At 35.2% G+C, this 21,264-nt stretch overlaps 1 protein-coding gene across 8 annotated transcripts in view; it reads left to right on the top strand.

Annotated features, from left to right (window-relative positions):
* Positions 1 to 21,264, top strand: part of SHPRH (SNF2 histone linker PHD RING helicase) — an 80,951-nt gene that overhangs the window by 11,344 nt on the left and 48,343 nt on the right. For 7 of the 8 annotated variants that reach the window (XR_002726876.1, XM_023194768.2, XM_023194771.2 and 4 more), the window contains 12 exons: positions 581 to 710; positions 2,605 to 2,823; positions 4,733 to 4,811; positions 5,439 to 5,589; positions 7,039 to 7,147; positions 7,745 to 8,001; positions 9,577 to 10,236; positions 11,503 to 11,754; positions 12,904 to 12,982; positions 18,265 to 18,428; positions 18,551 to 18,807; positions 20,520 to 20,641. Coding sequence is in view for 7 of the 8 variants with exons in the window: in XM_023194768.2 (XP_023050536.1) it covers positions 581 to 710; positions 2,605 to 2,823; positions 4,733 to 4,811; positions 5,439 to 5,589; positions 7,039 to 7,147; positions 7,745 to 8,001; positions 9,577 to 10,236; positions 11,503 to 11,754; positions 12,904 to 12,982; positions 18,265 to 18,428; positions 18,551 to 18,807; positions 20,520 to 20,641 (2,479 nt within the window). In the remaining variant the exon portion in view is untranslated. Of the gene's footprint in view, positions 1 to 580; positions 711 to 1,154; positions 1,268 to 2,604; positions 2,824 to 4,732; positions 4,812 to 5,438; positions 5,590 to 7,038; positions 7,148 to 7,744; positions 8,002 to 9,576; positions 10,237 to 11,502; positions 11,755 to 12,903; positions 12,983 to 18,264; positions 18,429 to 18,550; positions 18,808 to 20,519; positions 20,642 to 21,264 lie in introns of those variants that run through there. The other variant, XM_023194775.2, reaches the window with a different exon arrangement.

Raw genomic sequence — 21,264 nt, 5'->3', positions numbered from 1 at the left:
ATAAATAGGTTATTTTTTCTCCAATTCATTTAGCTTCTAAGTAGCAATGCCAGGATTCAAAATCAAGTCTTTCAACTGTAAAACTTCATACTACATTGCTTCGCTAGGGTCAAAATATTAACATTAATCAAGGTCTGTTTTTTTTACACATTTTAGTGTTTGATTCAGCAATAAGGATGCCCAAACCTAACAGTGTAGAAGATTCCTAGCATGTATATCATAATCTTCTGGGGAAATCTGCATTTTTAACAAACTTGACTGATTAATTCATTAGTTTTGGGAATCATTTTATTAGTAGATAGAACTAGGTGTTCTTATCACATTCTCCCAGGTTTGATTTCAGTTAGGGAAATATTTTTTTCCAGCAACTCGAATTGTACATTGTAGGCACTTACATTTGTAATTTGTTAGTGAAAATGAAACACGTGGGGGAAATTTGGTAGGAATGTATTTATTATTTGTGGCACAAATGCTATGAATACCTTTAAAAATAGTGATGCTAATTTTTTCTTTCTTATGTCCTCATAAAGAATGGTGTATTTCAAATGAAACTACTTTTATTTTGATTAATTATTTGTAGGTTGGAATTTATCTTTTGGAAGCTGGCCTAGCAAAACTAGACTTCTTGAGTGATGCAAATTCAAGAATGAAAAAGTTCAATCAGCTTATGAAGAAAGTAATGGAAAAGTTACACAATTATATTATTCCAGGTAATATTTACAGTAAACTTAAAAATTGCTATTACTTAGGAGTTGTGAGTTTTTTTCTCTAAGCGCTGGACATAACAATCAGAAAAACAGCTAATAAAGTCATAATAAAAATCAAATGATTATATGGCAAATTATGCTTATTTGAAATGCACCCACTAATATAATTTGTTTCTTTGGTTAACTCTGTGTTTACTTTATTGTAAATATTAAAGGATTATTTGCAGAGTCAATATGCAAGTCAAAAGGCAGAGTCTAAAGGGATCTGAGCTGGTTGGGATTTTTGCATTATTCCTGTGCTTTTATTTTGTCATGGCCAGAAATTCTTGGCTGGTGTTTATTCCACCTCTCCTTTGCAGTCTGACAAATAATTTCAAAAGCTTGGTTCCCATAAAGACCAGATAACTTTGCTCTGTTTCTTGGCAAGACGTTGCATCTTTGGTCAGGACTGCAGATTCAGAGTTGTCTGCCATTGGTCACCATGGGAGAGTGTGGATGGCTTGGTGCAGCTCATCAACACTACTGGAAAAACAGCCCAAATTCTCCAAGTTCTGCTCATGGTGGGTCAGCATTATTTCAGGTGCAAATTATAGAACATTGTCATACTGGAGTATTTGAAAATCAGTTTCTAACTTTGGTTGTTATTTCTCTAGTACATTTTTTGCAATGCTTTATAATATCAGTAATAGTAAATCATTTTGCAAGTTAGATACTTTAAATGAGGAAACCTCTGGTTTTGGGATTAGAAGGAATGAATTTAAGTACATCTAGAGTTTTTAAAGTTATGGCCTTTTAAAAATATTACAATTTGTACATTTTAAAGCCTGGTATCTAAGGAAAACTTCAAATTTAGCTATTAATCTTAGATTATATAATTATAGTAAAAGTCTAAAAGAACCAAGCATAAAGCTATACATTAATTGTGAAGTTTTGGAAATTTTACATGCCATATTTTTTATTGGCAAAAAATAAGTCATGAATTTTTTGGTGTGATCTTTTAGTTTAGAAGTTATGAAGTGTGTCCTGTATTAAGTATATAGGCCTCTTTCAAAGCAATTCAGAAATAAATGATAGACTTTTTCACCTTGAAAGAGTTATGTTTTTAATAAAGAACCATTAACTGAAAGGAGTTTGTAAATATGTTCAAGGCTTTTATTACTTTTTTCATGTTATAATAAGCATAAATCTTCTTCCACAGAACAATTCTGCCCACCAAATGAAATTAGTATTTGTACTAATTTACAAATTTGCATTAATAACTTAATAATCACTTGTCTTCCAATTGGCTGCTACTGCTACCAAATGCCTATCCTTTTTTAGCATAAGAAATAAAATGAGAACCCGTTTCTTATTGGGCATAGAACAGTTATGTCTCCATATGGATTTTGTATGTTAAAATTGTAAAAGTAAAATAAGTTGTTCCTGTATAAACTTCAAACAGTATTCACACTGAGTTCCTCAAATGTTTGTAAAATATCCGCAATGGACAATACACGTGTCAGCTTCTCTGAGGGGCTACAAAAATGAAAAACTTTGCCTTTGTCTCACTGGGGAAGGGACCAATGGACATAAATGATTGCAGTTGGTACTGCAGTAGATTACAATGTAATATTACTATATCCAGAATATAAAAATATTGCACAACAGAGGAGAACATAATTCCAGCCAGGGAAAGCAAAAGAAAATGCCATGGAAAAAGTAGCAGTTAAACTTTCTTGAAGAATGGATGAGTAGATTTTTGATTAATGCAGAATTAAAGATAGGGCCTTTCAGTGACAAAACACACTGAGCAAGACCCCAGAGTTGGGCAAGTTCATCGTATGCTCTTAGAATAAGAATTGCTTATAGTTAGAAAAGTCACGTCAGTTTTTAAGTACATTTGTTGTGTGATGTACAGATGTGTTGGAAGAGGATGAAGATGATCCGGAGAATGAGCCAGAGGGACAAGACATTGACGAGCTGTATCACTTTGTGAAACAAGCACATCAGCAAGAAACACGATCCATCCAAGTGGATGTCCAGCATCCTGCATTGATCCCTGTGTTGAGACCCTACCAAAGAGAGGCTGTCAATTGGATGCTACAACAAGAGTGTTTCAGAAGCAGTCCTGCTACTGGTAAGAATAAGATGTTTAAAGAAAAATTGATTAGAGAGATTACATCAGAGACAATTAGGGCAGGGGGAAATTAATCATTAAAATAAACATCCTGAAAATATAAGATAGAATGGGTGCTATGAACAAAATTATTTTCTAAGAAATTCTTTAAAATTGAAACCTAGAAAAATGAATTTGTGGGTTTCTTCATTCAGAAAAGTTTGAACTGGTTTTTCCTGCCAAAAGGAAATCAAAGGCTGCCTCAATTGGAATTTTTGAAAACCAAGAAATATTTTTTACATTCCTTTCAAAAAAAGAATTACTGTTCAGAATCTGGTCCAGTGGGAATCTTACTGATCATCTGTAAGAAACTCATAATGTAATGGTGAATGTTAGTGACAGAAAGCAAATTTACAAAAGTAGGAGACTTATGTGTGACTAATTTTCCTAGATTTTGCATTTTTTTCTTTACAATAATGTCATCTGTTGAGTATTTTTATGAAAGTAGTAGTTTTACGGGAGGCTTTTATGCCACTTCTTTATTGCTATCTTTTTTCAATAACTTTGTGGGGGTAAAAGTGGTTTTTGGTTACATGGACGAATTGTGTAGTGGTGAAGTCTGGACTTTTAGTGTACCCATCACCTGAATAGTGTATATTGTACCACTATGTATTTTTTCATCCCTCACTTCCCTTCTGAGTCTCCAGTATCCATTGTACTACTATATATGCCCCCATGTACTTATAGCTTAGCTCACACTTGTAAATAAGAACATGTAGTATTTGTTTTTCTGTTCCAGAGTTACTTCACTTGGGATAATGGCCTCCATTTTCATCCAAGTTGCTGCAAAAAACATTACTTCATTCTTTTTTATGGCTGTATAGTATTCCATGGTTTCCATGGTGTGTATGCACACCTGCTCCCCTCCACACACATTTTCTTTATCCACTCATTGATTGATGGACACTTAAGTTGGTTCCATATCTTTGCAATTGTGAATTCGTACTGCAATAAATGTGAGCAGGGGTGTCTTTTTGATATAGTGACTTGTTTCCCTTTGGGGAACAAGTTCCAGCAGTGTTCACCTGGAGTGAATGATAGATCTAGTTTTAGTTCTTTGAGAAATCTCCATGCTGTTTTCCATAGAGATTGTACTAATTTGCATTCCCATCAGTAGTGTAAAAGCATTCCCTTTTTACTGCCTTCGTGCCAACTTCTATAGATTTTTGAATTTTTAATGGCCATTTTATTCTAGAAGATAAAAATGTAAAATACCTATTAATCTCTAAAGAAGCCAACTAAAAATTACTTGCTGTTTCATTGGTGGTTTGAGACATGCTACTTATTTGGCATTTGGTTTAAATAAGTTAAAATATTAAGGGGAAGGATAGTGGAAGATTCTGGTAGAAACAGAGTCAGCACTTCTGAGTTACGGTTTTAGATATTTTTTTCCCAGTTAAGTAAGCCTTTCTTCTCACTCTCAGACCCATAGAAGAGGTCAGGTCTGATTCGGGTAAATGTGTTAGCCAGCTGGCATATGTCTATTGAGTTATTCAAAGACTTCATATAATTTATTGCAAGATTTATTAAAAAAGACTCATTTATCAGGTAGGAACCGGTTATATGTATTAGTTTTCCTGTTAATTCTCTGTAATCAGCTACAGTTTGCTTCTTTGTCCCATTATTTGCTGATGTGGATTTGTGCCCAACACAAAGAGAGCTAAAGAGTAATACCAGAAGAAAGGAAATTGAGGGACCTTTAGCTTTTTACTCACGTGTTAAGTATGTGGCTTTTCCAAAATGAGATTTCACAAGAATATGGGTATCACTATGTCAGAGTATCCTCACAGTTAACCTATTCTTATTTTAATGTGATTATCTGACTGAAGGTAAAACAAAAATTTGTTATTATGATTATATTTTTCTTTAGAAAGTGCCCTGCACTTCTTATGGCGAGAGATTGTTACATCTGAGGGTCTGAAACTCTACTATAATCCATATACAGGCTGGTAAGGCAAAATTTTACTTATATGCTTGATTTAAAAAATAAATATAATGAAAAACTGTCTGAGATTGTTAGCATATCTGTAACTTTGGCTTTACCTCATGAAGGAGTCAAAGGTGAAGTCTTATTGGACATCTCTATGGATAGGATAGATTTAGAATTAATAGCACTTGTCATTTTTCAGTGAATGAATTTGGAATAATAGACATAAGGTGCTTAGTTATCAAGATTTAAAGAGATTATTATTCTAAGTAAAAATGTTTTCTTGTTTATTATAGGGCCAGTTTTTTTTTTTTTCTTAGTAATCATTAAACATCATGAATGAATCAGTAGTTATTGCCCTTTGTATTTTTCTTTTTATTCATAGATTCATAAAGGTCATAGAAAGAAGGCAGACATGTTCTCTTTTGACTACCACTCATTTCTGCGGAGTTATTTGTCAGCTCAGGCAGTTTTTTTGCTTATCACATTTCTTATGTTCGTAATCTAAGATTTGAATTATTTTGCCCTAAAATATAGTTTCAATAAACTTAGACTTTATGCATTGCTTCCAGTTCTCTTTAGGAAAAGTATAATTTGTATTCACATTCTTGTGATGTGATTTATCTTTTTTTTTTTTTTTTTTCCTTAGCATCATTCGTGAGTACCCAAATTCTGGGCTGCAGTTGCTTGGTGGAATTTTAGCAGATGAGATGGGTCTTGGAAAGACAGTGGAGGTTTTGGCTCTGATTCTGACACATACTCGACAAGATGTCAAACAAGATGCTCTCACTCTTCCTGAGGTAGGGGTACAGTAGGGCTTGCAAAAGCAGGGGACTTATGTTCTCAAAAAGCATCATATGTTGAACATTTGCTTGGCACTTAAGTCAACACTTTCTGTTCACTCTGTGGGTAATGATTTATATTAGTGGTTAGTTAACTTCAAGTGGGCAGAGAGAATGGGGTGTCTGTGACCCAGAAGGTTTATGTTTTAAGTAATGTTGGCCAACCTGGAAGAGAATTTGCAGTCACTTACTAAACTTTCTTCTAGTTGGCAGAGAAACTCCTTTACAAAAGTACTGTTGACTCCTCAGATGTTTTGTCACTAATAAAGTCTCCATATTACTACTAAATATTTTTAAGAGCTATTTAAAAATATTATACAAATCTCAGATATATAAATCTTAGAACTAAATAATTAGAACTTTGTTAAAGAACAGGTAGCTTAGTAAATAGATTGCTAAATGAAACAAATTTCAAGTCCTTGTCCCAAAATACATAATTGTGTATAAAAATATAAATTTTAGAGTTACAGAAACAAAATCCACTAAGGCAAATATAGTATATAGCTCATATTTTCTAGTAATGAAATCCAAAATCAGCGTTTACATTAAATCTTGCTGAAATGAAGTCAGTAGTTAAAGGTGTAATTATAATTAATTATCTCTAGGATTCACCAGTCTCACAGCTTTAGCATTATGTTATCTTTCAGTAGGGTCAAGTTTGCAGAATTAGCCTTTTAGATTTGAATAGGAAATAGAAAAAAATATGTTTTCTTTGTAGAAATGTGACTTGGAATATGTTGATTTAGCTCAGTAACTTCTTTCTGAGATTTCCTACTCATTACTCTTTTAATTCCAAGTTATTTTCATATTATTATAAATTCAATGGGTTAATTTTATATTTAAATATACCTTTAAAAGTTAATTTCAGGCCGGGCACGCTGGCTCACGCCTGTAATTCCCAGCACTTTGGGAGGCTGAGGCAGACGGATCACAAGGTCAGGAGATCGAGACCATCCTGGCTAACATGGTGAAACCCCATCTCTACTAAAAATACAAAAAACTAGCCAGGCGTGGTGGCGGGCGCCTGTAGTCCCAGCTACTCAGGAGGCTGAGGCAGGAGAATGGCGTGGACCCGGGAGGCAGAGCTTGCACTGAGCCGAGGTCATGCCACTGCACTCCAGCCTGGGCGACAGAGCGAGACTCAAAAAAAAAAAAAAAAGTTAATTTCAGAGGTTCCACACATAACATTTAGGTAATTTAAGATAATATGCACATTTTTTTTAAGTGATAGCTAGCTGTAAACTCAGAAATAAAACAATGTATGTATCTACAGCTATTTGGCCCTTTCTCTTGCAAGTTTTTTATAAATGTTTCGCATTTCCATAAAGAAGGAAAGTTAATTTCAATCAACAATTCAGAATACTGGGAGCAAAACACTGTGTAACTACTGACTGTTGTTTGTATCAGGGAAAAGTGGTGAATTACTTTATTCCGTCACATTATTTTGGAGGAAAACTGAAAGAGACAGAAATCCAGAATATTGAATTTGAACCAAAAGAAAAAGTTCAATGCCCTCGTAAGTGGACATCTCTTAAAGGAAATACCTTTTTGTAGTGATCTTTGCTAAAGTTCTTGCAATCCTTAGAGATATCTTGTAATTGTTATAAATAATTGTTTTTACAGTTATGTATGCTTTTCATAAATGAATTCAATTACAAGTCATAATATCTTAACAAAAGTAAAGATGTATTCTTTTGTTTGACTTGGCCCAGGTAGTTCTTGCTCAGTCTGTTGTATTTAAATCTCTTTAGCTTACAGTTTAAACCAGGCTTTATTTATCTTTTAGGAAATGAACGTTTCGCATACTAATTGTAGCGTATACTTAAATAATTGTGAGAGTTTTCTTTTATAATTCTGAATGATTGTTGTTTTATAACATTAACAATTCAATATGAGTAATTCTTCCTTCAATTATTTGTATTACACTAATTTGTTTCTTAATATGCTGAGATACATTTTTATTACATATTTTTTCAAAATGACACTATGTTGTAATAAATCTTTGATTTATTTTTTTCTTAACTCAGTCCTCATGCAGATTAAGATTAACCAAGTTTTACTTTCTTTTCATTTTAATTATTTTGACTGAATTAGCATATCCTTTTACATTTAGCTACACGTGTGATGATCCTGACAGCTGTGAAGGAAATGAATGGAAAAAAAGGAGTGTCCATCCTTTCCATCTATAAGTATGTCAGTTCTATATATAGATACGATGTTCAACGGAACAGGAGTCTTTTGAAACGGATGCTGAAATGTTTAATTTTTGAAGGTCTCGTGAAACAGATCAAAGGCCATGGTTTTTCTGGGACTTTTACATTAGGAAAGAATTACAAGGAAGAGGATATATGTGATAAAACAAAAAAGCAGGTAACAGAGCTTAAGTTAAGCTGCATATTAAGTACACTTATGTGATACCTTACCGAGTACATTGACAGATCCCACCTTGACACTGAAACTCTTACAATCTGAAGATAAAAAACAAAATAGGAAGAGTACTTATATCTGTAACTTATATTTTCTACTTTGTGGATATAAACTCCATGAGAATAACTTTATTTTGGCTATCATTAAACCCAGAGGATAATGCTTGGCGCATAACAAATACTCAGATATTTATTGAATGAATTATAAAATTAGTTGGCTAAGCCTATTATAGAGTCTAAAGCATCTTCTGTATTATTTATTTTTAGTATTTTTTTTAAGAGACAAGGCATCTGTCTATTGCCCTGGCTAGAATGCAGTGGTCATAGCTAACTGCAGCCTTGAACTCCTGTGCCAAGCTATCATCTTGCCTTAGCCTCCCAAGTAATTATGAGTACAGGCTCATGCTACCATGCCTGGTTAATTTTTCTTATTTTTTGTAGAGATGGGGTTCTCACTGTGTTGCCCAGGCAGGTCTGGAACTACTAAATTCTTATTTTCTTTATATTATTATCTTATAAAATTTCTGCATTTTGTTAGAAAACTGCTTTTGTTGGGCTAGTAATTTCAGTTTGCTTTTAGGAAAATAGTTAAAATATTTGCAATCATAAATAAAGACTAATGACAACAAGTCGAAATGTGGAACTAGCAGCTTGGCCACCAAGAAAAAAAAAATATTTCCTGGAGTAGGAAGTCTGGTATTGTCCTTGGGTAGCATTGAAGACAGCAATCAACTGTGCTTTTGGTAATCCTGCTACCACCAAAACTAGAAAATTTCCCTCAGTTAATGCCATTGAATACATGTTGTGTCTTAACTCCCCTTTTCGACCTCAGCCCTGATATCACTTGGAGGAAGCTGTCCCTGTTACCTACCTGCCTATCATACTCCCACTATGTTGTACAACCCTTTTAGGTATTCCTATAGCATCATTTTACTTTTTACTGTTCTCACTTTTCCCGTAGACCCCTTTGAGACCAGGGGCCAAGTATTGTTCATATTTGTGTCCCTAGCATCTAACACAACTACTGGCACAGAATTGGCATTTAATAAGTAATTGTAAGAGAGGACACATGTAGAAAAGGGAAGGAAAGAAGCAATCAATTTGCTAATTGCAGTAACCAGTGGATTATCTTTTACTTTCTTTGGATGCAATATTCTACTACTTGGTATTTTTGTAGTTGCCCCAATTAGTGTATTTATGTACTTGAAAGTACTAGTCTTGTATTGATTTAGGCAGACTAAATCATAGTAGGTTAATAACAAAATATCAGTAGCTTCCTTTATCTTCCTAATTTTTCATCTCTTCAAATCTTACACTTGTAGAGCCTTCCTTTTGTTTTGAGATAAAGCGAGGGTCCTTACAGAGGGCAGATTGGAAGCTACTTATCAAGAGTGATTCTCCTCAGGGAAAAAGGTAGCAAAGGGTAGATTTTTATATGAAGTACTTACATAAAGTCAGGAGTTTAATTTCAGAAGTGCAACTATGTTGAAATCAATTAATTAAATATTTTTTTTCATAGGCAGTAGGGAGTCCAAGGAAAATTCAGAAAGAATCTAGAAAATCAGGGAATAAGGACACAGATTCTGAATACTTGCCATCAAACACCTCCGATGATGATGATGATCCTTACTATTATTATTATAAGTCCAGGAGAAATCGTAGTAAATTGAGGAAAAAGCCTGTTCCATCCACAAAAAAAGGAAAAAGTCAACCATTTATCAATCCCCATTCACAAGGTCTCTGTCCAGCTACTAGCAACTCTGGAATAACTGATGTTGCTATGTCTAAAAGTACATGTATCTCTGAATTCAACCAAGAAAATGAAACAGAGGACTGTGCTGAATCTCTAAATCCTGCTGTTAGTGATATACCACCTTCTAATACCATGAGTCCCTTTAACACCTCTGATTATCGCTTTGAGTGCATATGTGGTGAACTTGATGAGATAGATCGTAAGCCTCGTGTTCAGTGCCTGAAGTGTCACCTGTGGCAGCATGCAAAGTGCGTGAATTATGATGAGAAAAATGTGAAGATCAAGCCTTTTTATTGCCCCCACTGCCTTGTTGCAATGGAGCCAGTGTCAACAAGAGCAACTCTGATCATCTCTCCAAGTTCCATCTGTCACCAGTGGGTGGATGAGATCAACAGGCACGTGAGGTCATCATCTCTTCGAGTCTTGGTAAGGCCACTTGGACTAGAGGGAGAGGAAAATGTGAAGTTTTTCTTCTTCATGATAGTTTCCTAATCTTTGTTTCTTTGTTGTTTTTTATCCTCAAAACTAACTGAATGAGTTAATAGTAATGTTAAAGCTTAAAGAAAAAAACTGAGACTAAGAACTAGAACAGTATGGTGTTGTTATTTTCTAACATCAGAATTTCAGCAGTTTAAGCATTCTGAACATAAAGATGTGAACACTTTTTAAAAATTCTTGAGTATGTAAATGAAAAAATCTTGGTATAAGCATTTATAGTCTTCAGAGAGAAATGCAATTCAAAGGCAGCACTGTGTTATAGGAGCTACTTATCTGACCTGCCATCTCTTAGCTCCAGAATCATCCTCTAAAGCTTCAGTTACCTCAGCTGTAAAATAAGAATTTACTTATACAGCAAATCTTTATTGACCACTTATTATGTGCCAGAAACTGTGCTGAGTTTTGAAAATGGTGTCCAGTCATTTGTGAAGATTATATGATTTCATCAAGTACTGGGCACATAGTAATATTATTGTTTCCTAATATTAATACCCATCACTAATTTCATTCTTCCTTCTTTCTATGCAAATGTTACTGAAGGTTTTTATATTTCATCCACTCTACATAGGCATGGAGAATACCGTAATAAGTAAAACAATTTTTGCTATTAAGAAACTCTGTTCTGTGTGGGTAGGCAAAGCTTTGAGTCTTAGTTCTATCAGTTTTGAGCAAGTCACTTTATTTTTGTTATGTGTGGGATAGGAATGTTAACTACCAACAGAATTATTGTTGAAGTTTGGAGATAATGCTTAGCACAGAATCTGAAATATAAAAGACATTTCATAAATAATAGCTCTTATTTTTCTACTTTTTCATACCATTGTGCTTTCACATATGCTATTGATTCCATCCTCCTACCTACATATAGCCCTTTTCTCTTTTTGCCACCTATGAGAACCTTTAAGATATACCTCAGGTTTTAACTCCTCTGTGATTTCACCTTCTCTGCTACAGAATTGGTCTTTCCACTGTGATACTGTCATGTTTACATTTATTACAGTTTGTTGCACATCAATTATGTAATTCATCTTTCACACTAAAACATATCTTTCTCTAAACAGGTATGGGATCTGTCTCATAGCATGAATGCTCCTAAGAAAATAGAGAGGACTTAGTAAAGAAAGGTATAAGTGAGTGAATATTTCATTGCCTTTAGTGAGCCTTTTTTCAGTAACTGCCTGTATTATTTCCTAGGTATATCAAGGAGTGAAGAAAGATGGCTTTTTACAACCTCATTTTTTGGCAGAACAGGATATAGTTATTATCACCTATGATGTACTTCGTTCAGAATTAAATTATGTCGATATCCCACATAGCAATAGTGAGGATGGGCGTCGACTACGGAACCAGAAGCGCTATATGGCTATCCCGAGCCCCCTAGTAGCTGTGGAGTGGTGGAGGATCTGCCTTGATGAAGCTCAGATGGTTGAATGTCCTGCAGTAAAAGTGAGAGTTTCTGCAAAATCTTTTGAGGGCTGGGGAAGAAGTGGTAAATGGAATTAGGGGAACTTGAGTAGTTTAATAGTTTAAACATAGTTAACCTGTAGTACTGATATTGGTCAAAAGTTTGTTATTAAACACTACTTGTGCTTTTCTCTTGTGCTTTGAACTACATAACCCTTTGAAATTAATTTTGTACTCTATGAATCTTTGCTCTATGTGAAATATATATTTCTCAGTAAGATGTCAATTTATATATAATGCAAATCAAAGCAAACTGTGTTTAGGAACTTCTGTAAGCATTTCTGCTAACTGGGAGCTCATCATGTAGCCTCAGATAGCTTTGAACCAAAGTTGACTTTGACAGTCTTTTAAATCAGAGGCCGGGCCGGGCTCGGTGGCTCAAGCCTGTAATCCTAGCACTTAGGGAGGCCGAGACGGGCAGATCACAAGGTCAGGAGATCGAGACCACCCTGGCTAATACGGTGAAACCCCGTCTCTAAGAATACAAAAAACTAGCCGGGCAACGAGGCGGGCGCCTGTAGTCCCAGCTACTTGGGAGGCGGAGGCAGGAGAATGGCGTAAACCTGGGAGGCGGAGCTTGCAGTGAGCTGAGATCTGGCCACCACACTCCAGCCTGGGCGACAGAGCCAGACTCCGTCTCAAAAAAAAAATAAAATAAAATAAAAAATAAATAAATAAAAATAAATCAGAGGCCAAATGGTAGCAGAAAATACTACTTTAGAGACAGAATTTTGATTCTGCCTTTGAATGTCATATGTCTTTTTTCTTTTGACTTTGGCCAGTCTATAACCTGAACTGAATATATGAATCATGTCTATTAGTATATCTGGAGGATAGAGTGATGTAGGACATGGATCAGTTATTCAGGGGGCTCTTTCATTCTGTATTTGAACTACCCCTCTATTTTAGGGGACTGCGTGGCAGCTTCCCACTAGTGAGAACCACTGTACTGGAAGATGGTCCATTGAATATGACATGCAACATTAAGTGTGATAACTGTTAAATAAAAGCAGGTACATCTCACCGGAAGTGTAGCTTTTAATGGGCTGTTTTTCATGAGTATGACTGACTTCTTTGTTCTTTCTCTGGTTTTCTGGATTTTGTTTTCATTTCGTTTTTCTCTCTCATCAGGCTGCAGAAATGGCCCAGCGTTTGAGCGGGATTAATCGGTGGTGTATCAGTGGCACTCCAGTACAGAGAGGATTAGAGGGTAATGTATGGTTTCCTCACATATTGCATGCACTTGGAAAGCTACATTTTTTAGAGAGAGAAGTATTGTTATGCTTAACCTTTGCTGAAGTCCTTATTGACGTGATGATTCATATCTTTATAGTTGACTCCTAATAGTTTCAAGCGTTTATCTTTTTAAATGGGACTCAGGTGATTTTTCTGTTTATGTATATGAGGACAGATATATATTAAGAGGTCTCTTTGCCTTAAGTTGAACAATTATTGCACCTGCCTAAACAGCATAGATATGTCTGAATTAAAATTAGAGTTCCAAAGTCATAGGTAGAAAACAGAAAGAATCTAACCCAAAAAGAAACAAAGGGTAGAGGCGGGGAGGAGGAGAGGCAGAAAAAGAGAGAAAGGGAGTTAATTTCAATTGACTGTGTCTATGAAAATGGAGACTATAGTTTTTATTGTGTGAACCCATGAATACTAGGGCCATAATTTTAGTAATTATAGAAGTTAATAGCCTTATAATGTCACACTATATGTATATACCATTATTCCTTGTACCATTCCTTTTCTTGAACATTTAGATTGTGTCTAGTTTTTTCCTCCTCTTCACACATACATTGAAATTATCCTTCTACGTTAATCTTATTCAATATCACTTTTTCTGTAGAACAGACGCTGCATTTCTAAAACCTTTATTCAAGTTGTGAATATCTAAAATGAAAAGTTTAACTAAATCTTGTTTTATGTATTTCCCTAAAAGCTGTTGTTAAAGTGTAGTTAAAATTACAAAATTTAAACATACTTGGAGTTCTGTAGTAAATCCTCATCTTCAAAACTTATCTTTCTGAAAACCCAAGTTTTCGTATGTTTGTGTTCAGCAGCATAACTTACCCTGCTAAAACAGAAGTCTCAGCATCTGTTACTTTGACCTTTAAAAGCAATGTTTTCCAATGATTATTTTTAGGAAGAAAAGATTTTCTAGTAATATTTTCTAGTATATATTTAAATATTTGCATAACTTAAATGTTACGTTTAGGTACATATTTATAGAATCATATCAGGTTCAGTAAAGGACCACATTTAGTGGTCTCCTTTCATGTTTGGAAACTGTCGAAATTGTAAATAGGCATTAATAAGGTCTAAGATCTTACTCAGCTCAAAAGTTACCTGAGAGGATATAGAAAAGAGTACAGGATTATCAGAGTTACTCTTTCTCATTTTAATATTGAGAGAATATGAGCAATAATGTCTTAGTTCCTGGGTAGGTTTTTTTGGAGATATAAGATGTTGGCAAGTGTTTTGAGCACCTGTCACCATTCAACAAATCCTTGAGTAACTTTTTAAAAACCAGCTTTATTTTATTTATATCTTTGAACTTCATTGAGGTATGAATGACATAGAATATAACCAAATATTTAAAATACCACATTTGAAAAGTTTTGACATGTATGTATAGCCGTGAATATATTTGCGCAATAAGGCAAGTTTCCTCATGTTCCATGTCAGCTCCAAAAGAGCTTTTCCAGACTTTCTAGAATTTTGTCTTTCCCCCTTGCCTCCATATCTCTCTGGTATCTTTATGATTCTTGCAATTAAATGGTTTTTTCCTAGTTGTCACACTAGGAATGTTAACCTACTCATGACTTACTATGTTGTATTTGGACATGGAAGTCTCATTTCTTTTCTTTTTGTGCTGAACTAGGGTTTCTCAACATTGACCATATTGACATTTGGGACCAGTTCTTTGGGAACTGTCCTATATGTTTTAGGATGTTTAGCTTCTACCCACTAGATGCTGGTAGCACTCCTACAATTCTGACACCCAGAAATGTCTTCAGAAATTGCCAGCCTGAAAATAATGTCATCTACTTGGAATGTCAAATATGGAAGAACGCTTCCTAACACTTTCCATCCCCTACACTGTATGTCTACATAATGTATTCATTTGCATATAGAAATCATTGGCTTTGGGGAATATAAAAACCGGGGTTTACATCCTGACTTATTAGTTGTTTGTCCATAAACAAATTCCTTAAACATTTAAGTCCTTATTTTTCTTATCTGTAAAATAAGGTGTTTTAAAGGTGAATTATGATGATTTAGCACAGTACCTAACAAATATTAAATATTCAGTGAATGATAGTTGCTTCTACTTCTGCTTTTGTTGTTTTTATTTTCCATTTATGTAGTCATTTATGTATTTTACTGTCTTTGAAAGTGTTGACTTTAAAATAACAAATACTTTGTGATGCATTTATTATTTCATTTATTATTATTTATGTGTTTCATTTATTTCTTTGTGAGGTAGGATAGAATCTTAGTCAGATTTTTGCTGTTAGGAAACCACAGACTGGATAACTACAAAAAAGAGAAGTCTATTTAACTCACAATTCTAGAGGCTGGGACATCTAAGAGCATGACACTGGCAACTGGCGAGGATCATCCCATGGTGGAAGGTAGAAGGGAGTACATAAGATAGAGAAAAGCATCAGGGGCTGGACTCACTTTGTGACAACCAACCCTTGAGATAACTAACCCACTCCCGCAATAATGACATTAATCCACTCATGAGGGTTCCACCCTCATGAACGAGTCACATATTATTAGGCCCTACCGCCTAACATTTTTCATTGAAGTTTAAGCTTCTAACACATGAACTTTTGGGGGATATATTCAAACCATAACAGATGATAAGCAAAAGTACATAAGATCCCTGATCTGTTGAGCTTACAGCTTAGAGGAGAACATATATTTCTTAAAATATTTCTTAAATACTTAGATAAATATCAAAATTGCAATTGAGATAACTTTCACAAATGAAAAAAATGGAAAATTCTAACTATAACAGGTTTCATTAAAAAAAATCTTATTCTGTAACATCATACAATTGGGATGCAGAAGGAACTGACAACTGAGCTGTGATCTGAAACATTAACATGGGCTAGGTAAAGAGGAAAGAAAAATCCTCTATCGTAGAGGAAACAAAATATTAATGTAAATAGATCATGTGGCAGAAATAGTGTGGCTAGAACATAAAGAGCTAGGGAGATGTTGGTAGATGGAGAGACTAGGTGAGTAGAGATGGGACCATGAAGGATGTTATTCCCCATGTTAAAGAATTTTGTTTTTTTTCTTAAGAGTAGTAGGAGCTATTGAAACAATTTAAACACAGTGGTTGGGGGTCATTTTGTGGTTAAATTTGTATTTCAAAAGATCACTCAAGTTGCAGTGTGGAGAGTGGTTTAGAAGAGTGGGTGTTAGGATATCAATTGATTGTCTATAAGAAGTGATCTAGGCGAGTGGTGCTGACACTTGATTTGGACTAGGTTTGTCCTAAAGGTACAGAAAAAAGTGGATAAGGCAAAATTAACAAGCCTCAGGGACAGATCAGAAGATACCAAGATTTCTGACTTGCATAAATCCGTGAATGGTAACTGGTTTCCCCAGTGAATACTACCAGAAAAGAAACATGAGCCAAGCGCGGTGGCTCACACTTGTAATCCCAGCACTTTGGGAGGCTGAGACGGGTGGATCATCTGAGGTCAGGAGTTCGAGACCAGCCGGCCAACATGGTGAAACCTCGTCTCTACTAAAAATATAAAAATTAGCTGGACGTGGTGGTGGGCGCCTATAATCCCAGCTAGTCGGGAGACTGAGACCTGGGAGGTGGAAGTTGCAGTGGAGCCGAGATTGCACCATTGCCCTCCAGCCTGGGCGACAGAGCAAGACTCTTTCTCAAAAAAAAAAAAAAAAAAAAGAAGTATGTGTGCAAAAAGATTATGAATTTGAGATTTTGGCAAGTTGAGTTTGAGATGGCTTTGGGACCTCAAAGAAGAGGTAGTATATAGCAATGGAATTTATTTGAGCTGAAAATATAAATCCGTGAACCTTTGTATAGCAGTGATGCATTGATTCTTTCAGATGTTGCTAACTCCCAGCAACCATCAGGGTAACTTAATTCAATCTAAATATTTGTTGATCATCTTCAAAATAAGTGTGGTAGGTGTGGGAAGGATATTTGTATTATTATTTTATGGCTTCTGAAGAGAATATATGCCCATTGTGAAACAGTTTGAACTGTACATAAAAGTATAAATAAAATTACAAGCTGGACATAGTGGCTCACATCTGTAATTCCAGCATTTTGGGAGGCTGAGGTGGGAGGATCACTTGAGCCCAGGAGTTCGAGATCAGTCTGGGCAACATAGGGAAACCCTGTCTCTACAGAAAATAAAAAAAGTAGCCAGGCATGGTGGCATACACCTATGATCTCAGCTACTCGGGAGGCTGAGGTAGGATCACTGAGCCCAGGAGGTTGAGGCTGCAGTGAGCTAAGATGGTGCCACTGCAGTCCAGCCTGGGCAACAGCAAGACTTTGTCTCAAAAAAAAAAAAAAAAAAAATTACAAAATTACACTCATAGTCTTCATTTGAAGACAAAACCACATTGAATCTTTTCTATGTAGATGTTTATATATTTGAGCTTATTCTGCCTGCACAATTTTATATTCCTTTTTTTTTTTCCACTTAACATCATATCCAAAGCAGTTTTTCTTAACTCCTTACAGATAAATATATGGAAAACTGTTTAGAATATGTTAAGTGGGCGGGTGGAGGGAATAGAATATAAAATTGAGTGTGCCCAGTAAAGAGATACACAAGAAGTCCCATGCTCTAAAGCTAACAAATACAAGGCATGCTGAATCAGAAAAGAAAAATAGTTATATTTTATGAGATTACCATAATTTATTTATTTGAGTCATTTTTCTACATATTGTTGCTATGAATATTACTGTGTAAGTAAATCTTATCTATTTTTATTACTCTCTTAGCCTTCTTTTCTAGGAGAATTATTAGATAAAGGATATGAGGAATATGCATCAGAGAATATTCTTCATGTCATCTGTGTGATTAGAAATTCTTTTTTCCAATCCAGCAAATCTTCCATCTTTTGGTTTCAGAGCGTGGTATTTCTTACGTATGTCTTACCAAGTACGTTCAGTTGAGTGGTTTTTTGGTTTAACTTCTGATAGAAATTTCAGATTTTTGAATTAAGTATAAGCTTTGTGTAATGAATGATTCCATAAACCTAACATTATTTTAGCACCTAGAACAAAACTTAGGGCAGAATAGATGCTCAGTAAATATAAATGGAATTGGAATTGAATTTCAGATTTAAGAGCCTATACAGCCTATATTTTAATTCATGGAAAGTTCTGTGTGCGTGTAATGTCTGTAGAAACACTTCTGCAAACTAGTAATGAAGTAATAGAGTTATTCTCAATGTACTTTATTTTTTTCTTTTCAGATCTTTTTGGGTTAGTGGTCTTTCTTGGTATTGAACCTTACTGTGTCAAACACTGGTGGGTTCGACTTCTCTATCGGCCTTACTGCAAGAATAATCCTCAGCATCTCTACAGCTTTATTGCCAGGATACTGTGGAGGTCTGCAAAGAAAGATGTGATTGACCAAGTCAGTACAATAAGTTACAATAAGTTTTTATTGATAAAGCTACTATAAGAGAAAAGAAACAACTGGGATAGAAAGTTAAATTTTTAGGTGACATCTTTTTTTTTTTCTGCTCCTTTTTACAGATCCAAATACCACCACAAACCGAAGAAATACACTGGCTCCACTTTTCTCCAGTGGAAAGGCATTTCTATCACCGTCAGCATGAGGTGTGCTGCCAGGATGCGGTGGTAAAACTAAGGAAGATTTCTGACTGGGCTCTGAAGCTCAGCAGCCTGGACAGAAGGACTGTCACCTCTATCCTGTATCCATTGCTGAGGCTCAGACAGGCCTGCTGTCACCCACAGGCTGTTCGTGGGGAGTTCTTGCCACTCCAAAAAAGGTTTTATTATCAACTTTTTAATATTGCAGTTGCTATATCATAATAGACAATATTTCTGGCCCATAGTTTCATTCAGAGACGTGTAACTGAGGTGTCAGTTATTTTTAATGGTGTGGAGGATTTTCTTTGGTGTGGAACCTCATTTGCAACAGATAATTATATCAACATTATTTTCGGTTTTCAGCTTTTCTCTTTTGCAGTGAGTTTGTTTTTTTTTTTTTTTTTTGAGACGGCATCTCACTCTCTTTCCCAGGCTGGAGTGCAGTGATGTGATCATAGCTCACAGTGGCAGCCTCAAATTCCTGGGCTCAAGTGATCCTCCTGCCCCAGCCTCTCAAGTAGCTAAGACTACAAGTGCACACTACTACAGCCAGCTAATTATTTTATTTTATATTATTTTATTTTGTTTTATTTTTTGAGATGAAGTTTCACTCTTGTTGCCCAGGCTAGAGTGCGGTGGCACAATCTCAGCTTACTGCAATCTTCGCTTCCTGGGTTCCAGCGATTCTCCTGCCCCACCCTTGCAAGTAGCAGGGATTACAGACATGTGCCACCACACCCAGCTAATTTTGTATTTTTAGTAGACGTGGGGTTTCATCATGTTGGTCAGTCTGGTCTTGAACTTCTGATCTCCAGGTAATCCACCCCGCTCAGCCTCCCAAAGTGCTGAGATTACAGGCATGAGCCACCACGCCCAGCCTGTTTTATGTTTTTGTAGAGACAGGGCCTTGCTATGTTGCCTGAGCTGATCCTGAACACCTGGCCCCAAGCAGTCCTCCTGTCTCACCCTCCCAAACTGTTGGGATGACAGGCGCGAACCACCACACCTGGCCTTGAACATTTCTTTTAAAATTAGGATTATTGTTGAGGTTTTTTAAAAGTTATTATTTTGTTATTTAGGGTTTTGGCTGTACTCCAGATATGAAAGGCTTTTGCTCTTACTTTATTTCATAGTTCCCACATCAAGGAATTAGATTACCATTAAATATTTTCTATCTCTCTGATTATTCATTCTGAGAACATTAAGAAATTTGTGTTCATAATACTCTGTTGTCCCAGAAAGTTTTTGTGAATCAGACTACAACTCAGGAACTGGCCTTTGGCTATAAGAGATAGAAAGAGGATTCAATTTTGTCTTTGCTTTTAAGCAGGTTGTAGACAAATAAGGGAAATGATGAAAATTACAGATTTCTAAACTATGAAGTGAACATGGTAAATTTCAAAAGGTATATGTACAAATTGCTATGTACAGTTAGAGTCTAAAAACAATTTATATGTGAATGGTTAAGGTTAGACAACCTTTCGGTGGAATGGCATTTAACCTTTGAAGATCTTCATTTTTAACTGATTAAAAAAATATTCAGGCTCAAAGAGGTTTTCTAATTAAGTTGCAGTGCTGGGATTCAGAGTCAGTCTTACATTTTAATATTTGTAATGTTTAAATATATCATGTTGTACTTTGTTCTTGAGGAAGATTTTTCTAGTTTCGTTCTACCTTTACTGAAATGGGAAAAACTTAAAGAATGATGTGATCAAATAAAGGTACTTACATGGGAAAAAATAATGGTAAAAATGGAAGCAAAAAAGAAATGCTAGCGATATCACAAAAACTGCAAGAGTCTCATACTCTTGATCATTTGTGATATAACACTCCCACTGGAGTAACACTTGGGATTTTCTTTCTAGTTTTCACAGTCTACCTTTTCTTTTAGCACCATGACAATGGAAGAGCTGCTGACATCTCTGCAGAAGAAATGTGGAACTGAATGTGAAGAAGCACATCGACAGCTAGTTTGTGCTCTCAATGGCTTAGCAGGCATTCATATTATTAAAGGTAGAAGGTGATTGCTTTGTTATCTCTGATTCTTCCAAACACTTCCTGAGTAAAGTTAATTATAGAAAAAATCAAAATCCCTCCCAAAAAGATACTCTCACACACTACTGAATATAGTTTAAATAGGTTCAACTTAATAGAGAGCAGTTTCATAGAACGTCTCAAAAACCTTTGAAGTTTACATATGATTTAACCAAACATTTCCATTTTTAGTTCCTTTTTGAGGAAATGAGGATACACAGATTTGTATTTAAGTTGTTAATCTTAGTCTTTAATAGTTTATTAGTAAACAAGTAGTCAAAATAATTAGAAATAGAAAAATGGTTAAATTTTGACACATTAAAGGGATATTGTTCATTGATTTAAAAATAGTATTATTTGTAGGATCATTTTTTCAGCAAATATTTGTGTGCCACACCTCATCTAGGTAACGATGATATGGTAAATAAAGTAACTCTCTGATCTTGCAGACCTTAAATTCTTACAGAGGGTGACAAGTACACACACATCCTCCCACACAGACACAAAATGTATAGGTGTAAAGTTATAGTGTTATATATTATGCACAAAATTAAAGCAGGTTAGAAAGAGCATCTTATATTTACATATTTACATGGATGAAT

Source organism: Piliocolobus tephrosceles, chromosome 5 (genome assembly GCF_002776525.5).
Source record: "Piliocolobus tephrosceles isolate RC106 chromosome 5, ASM277652v3, whole genome shotgun sequence".
Classification (NCBI taxonomy): Eukaryota; Metazoa; Chordata; class Mammalia; order Primates; family Cercopithecidae; genus Piliocolobus; species Piliocolobus tephrosceles.
This window is presented reverse-complemented; position numbering and strand designations above follow the sequence as displayed.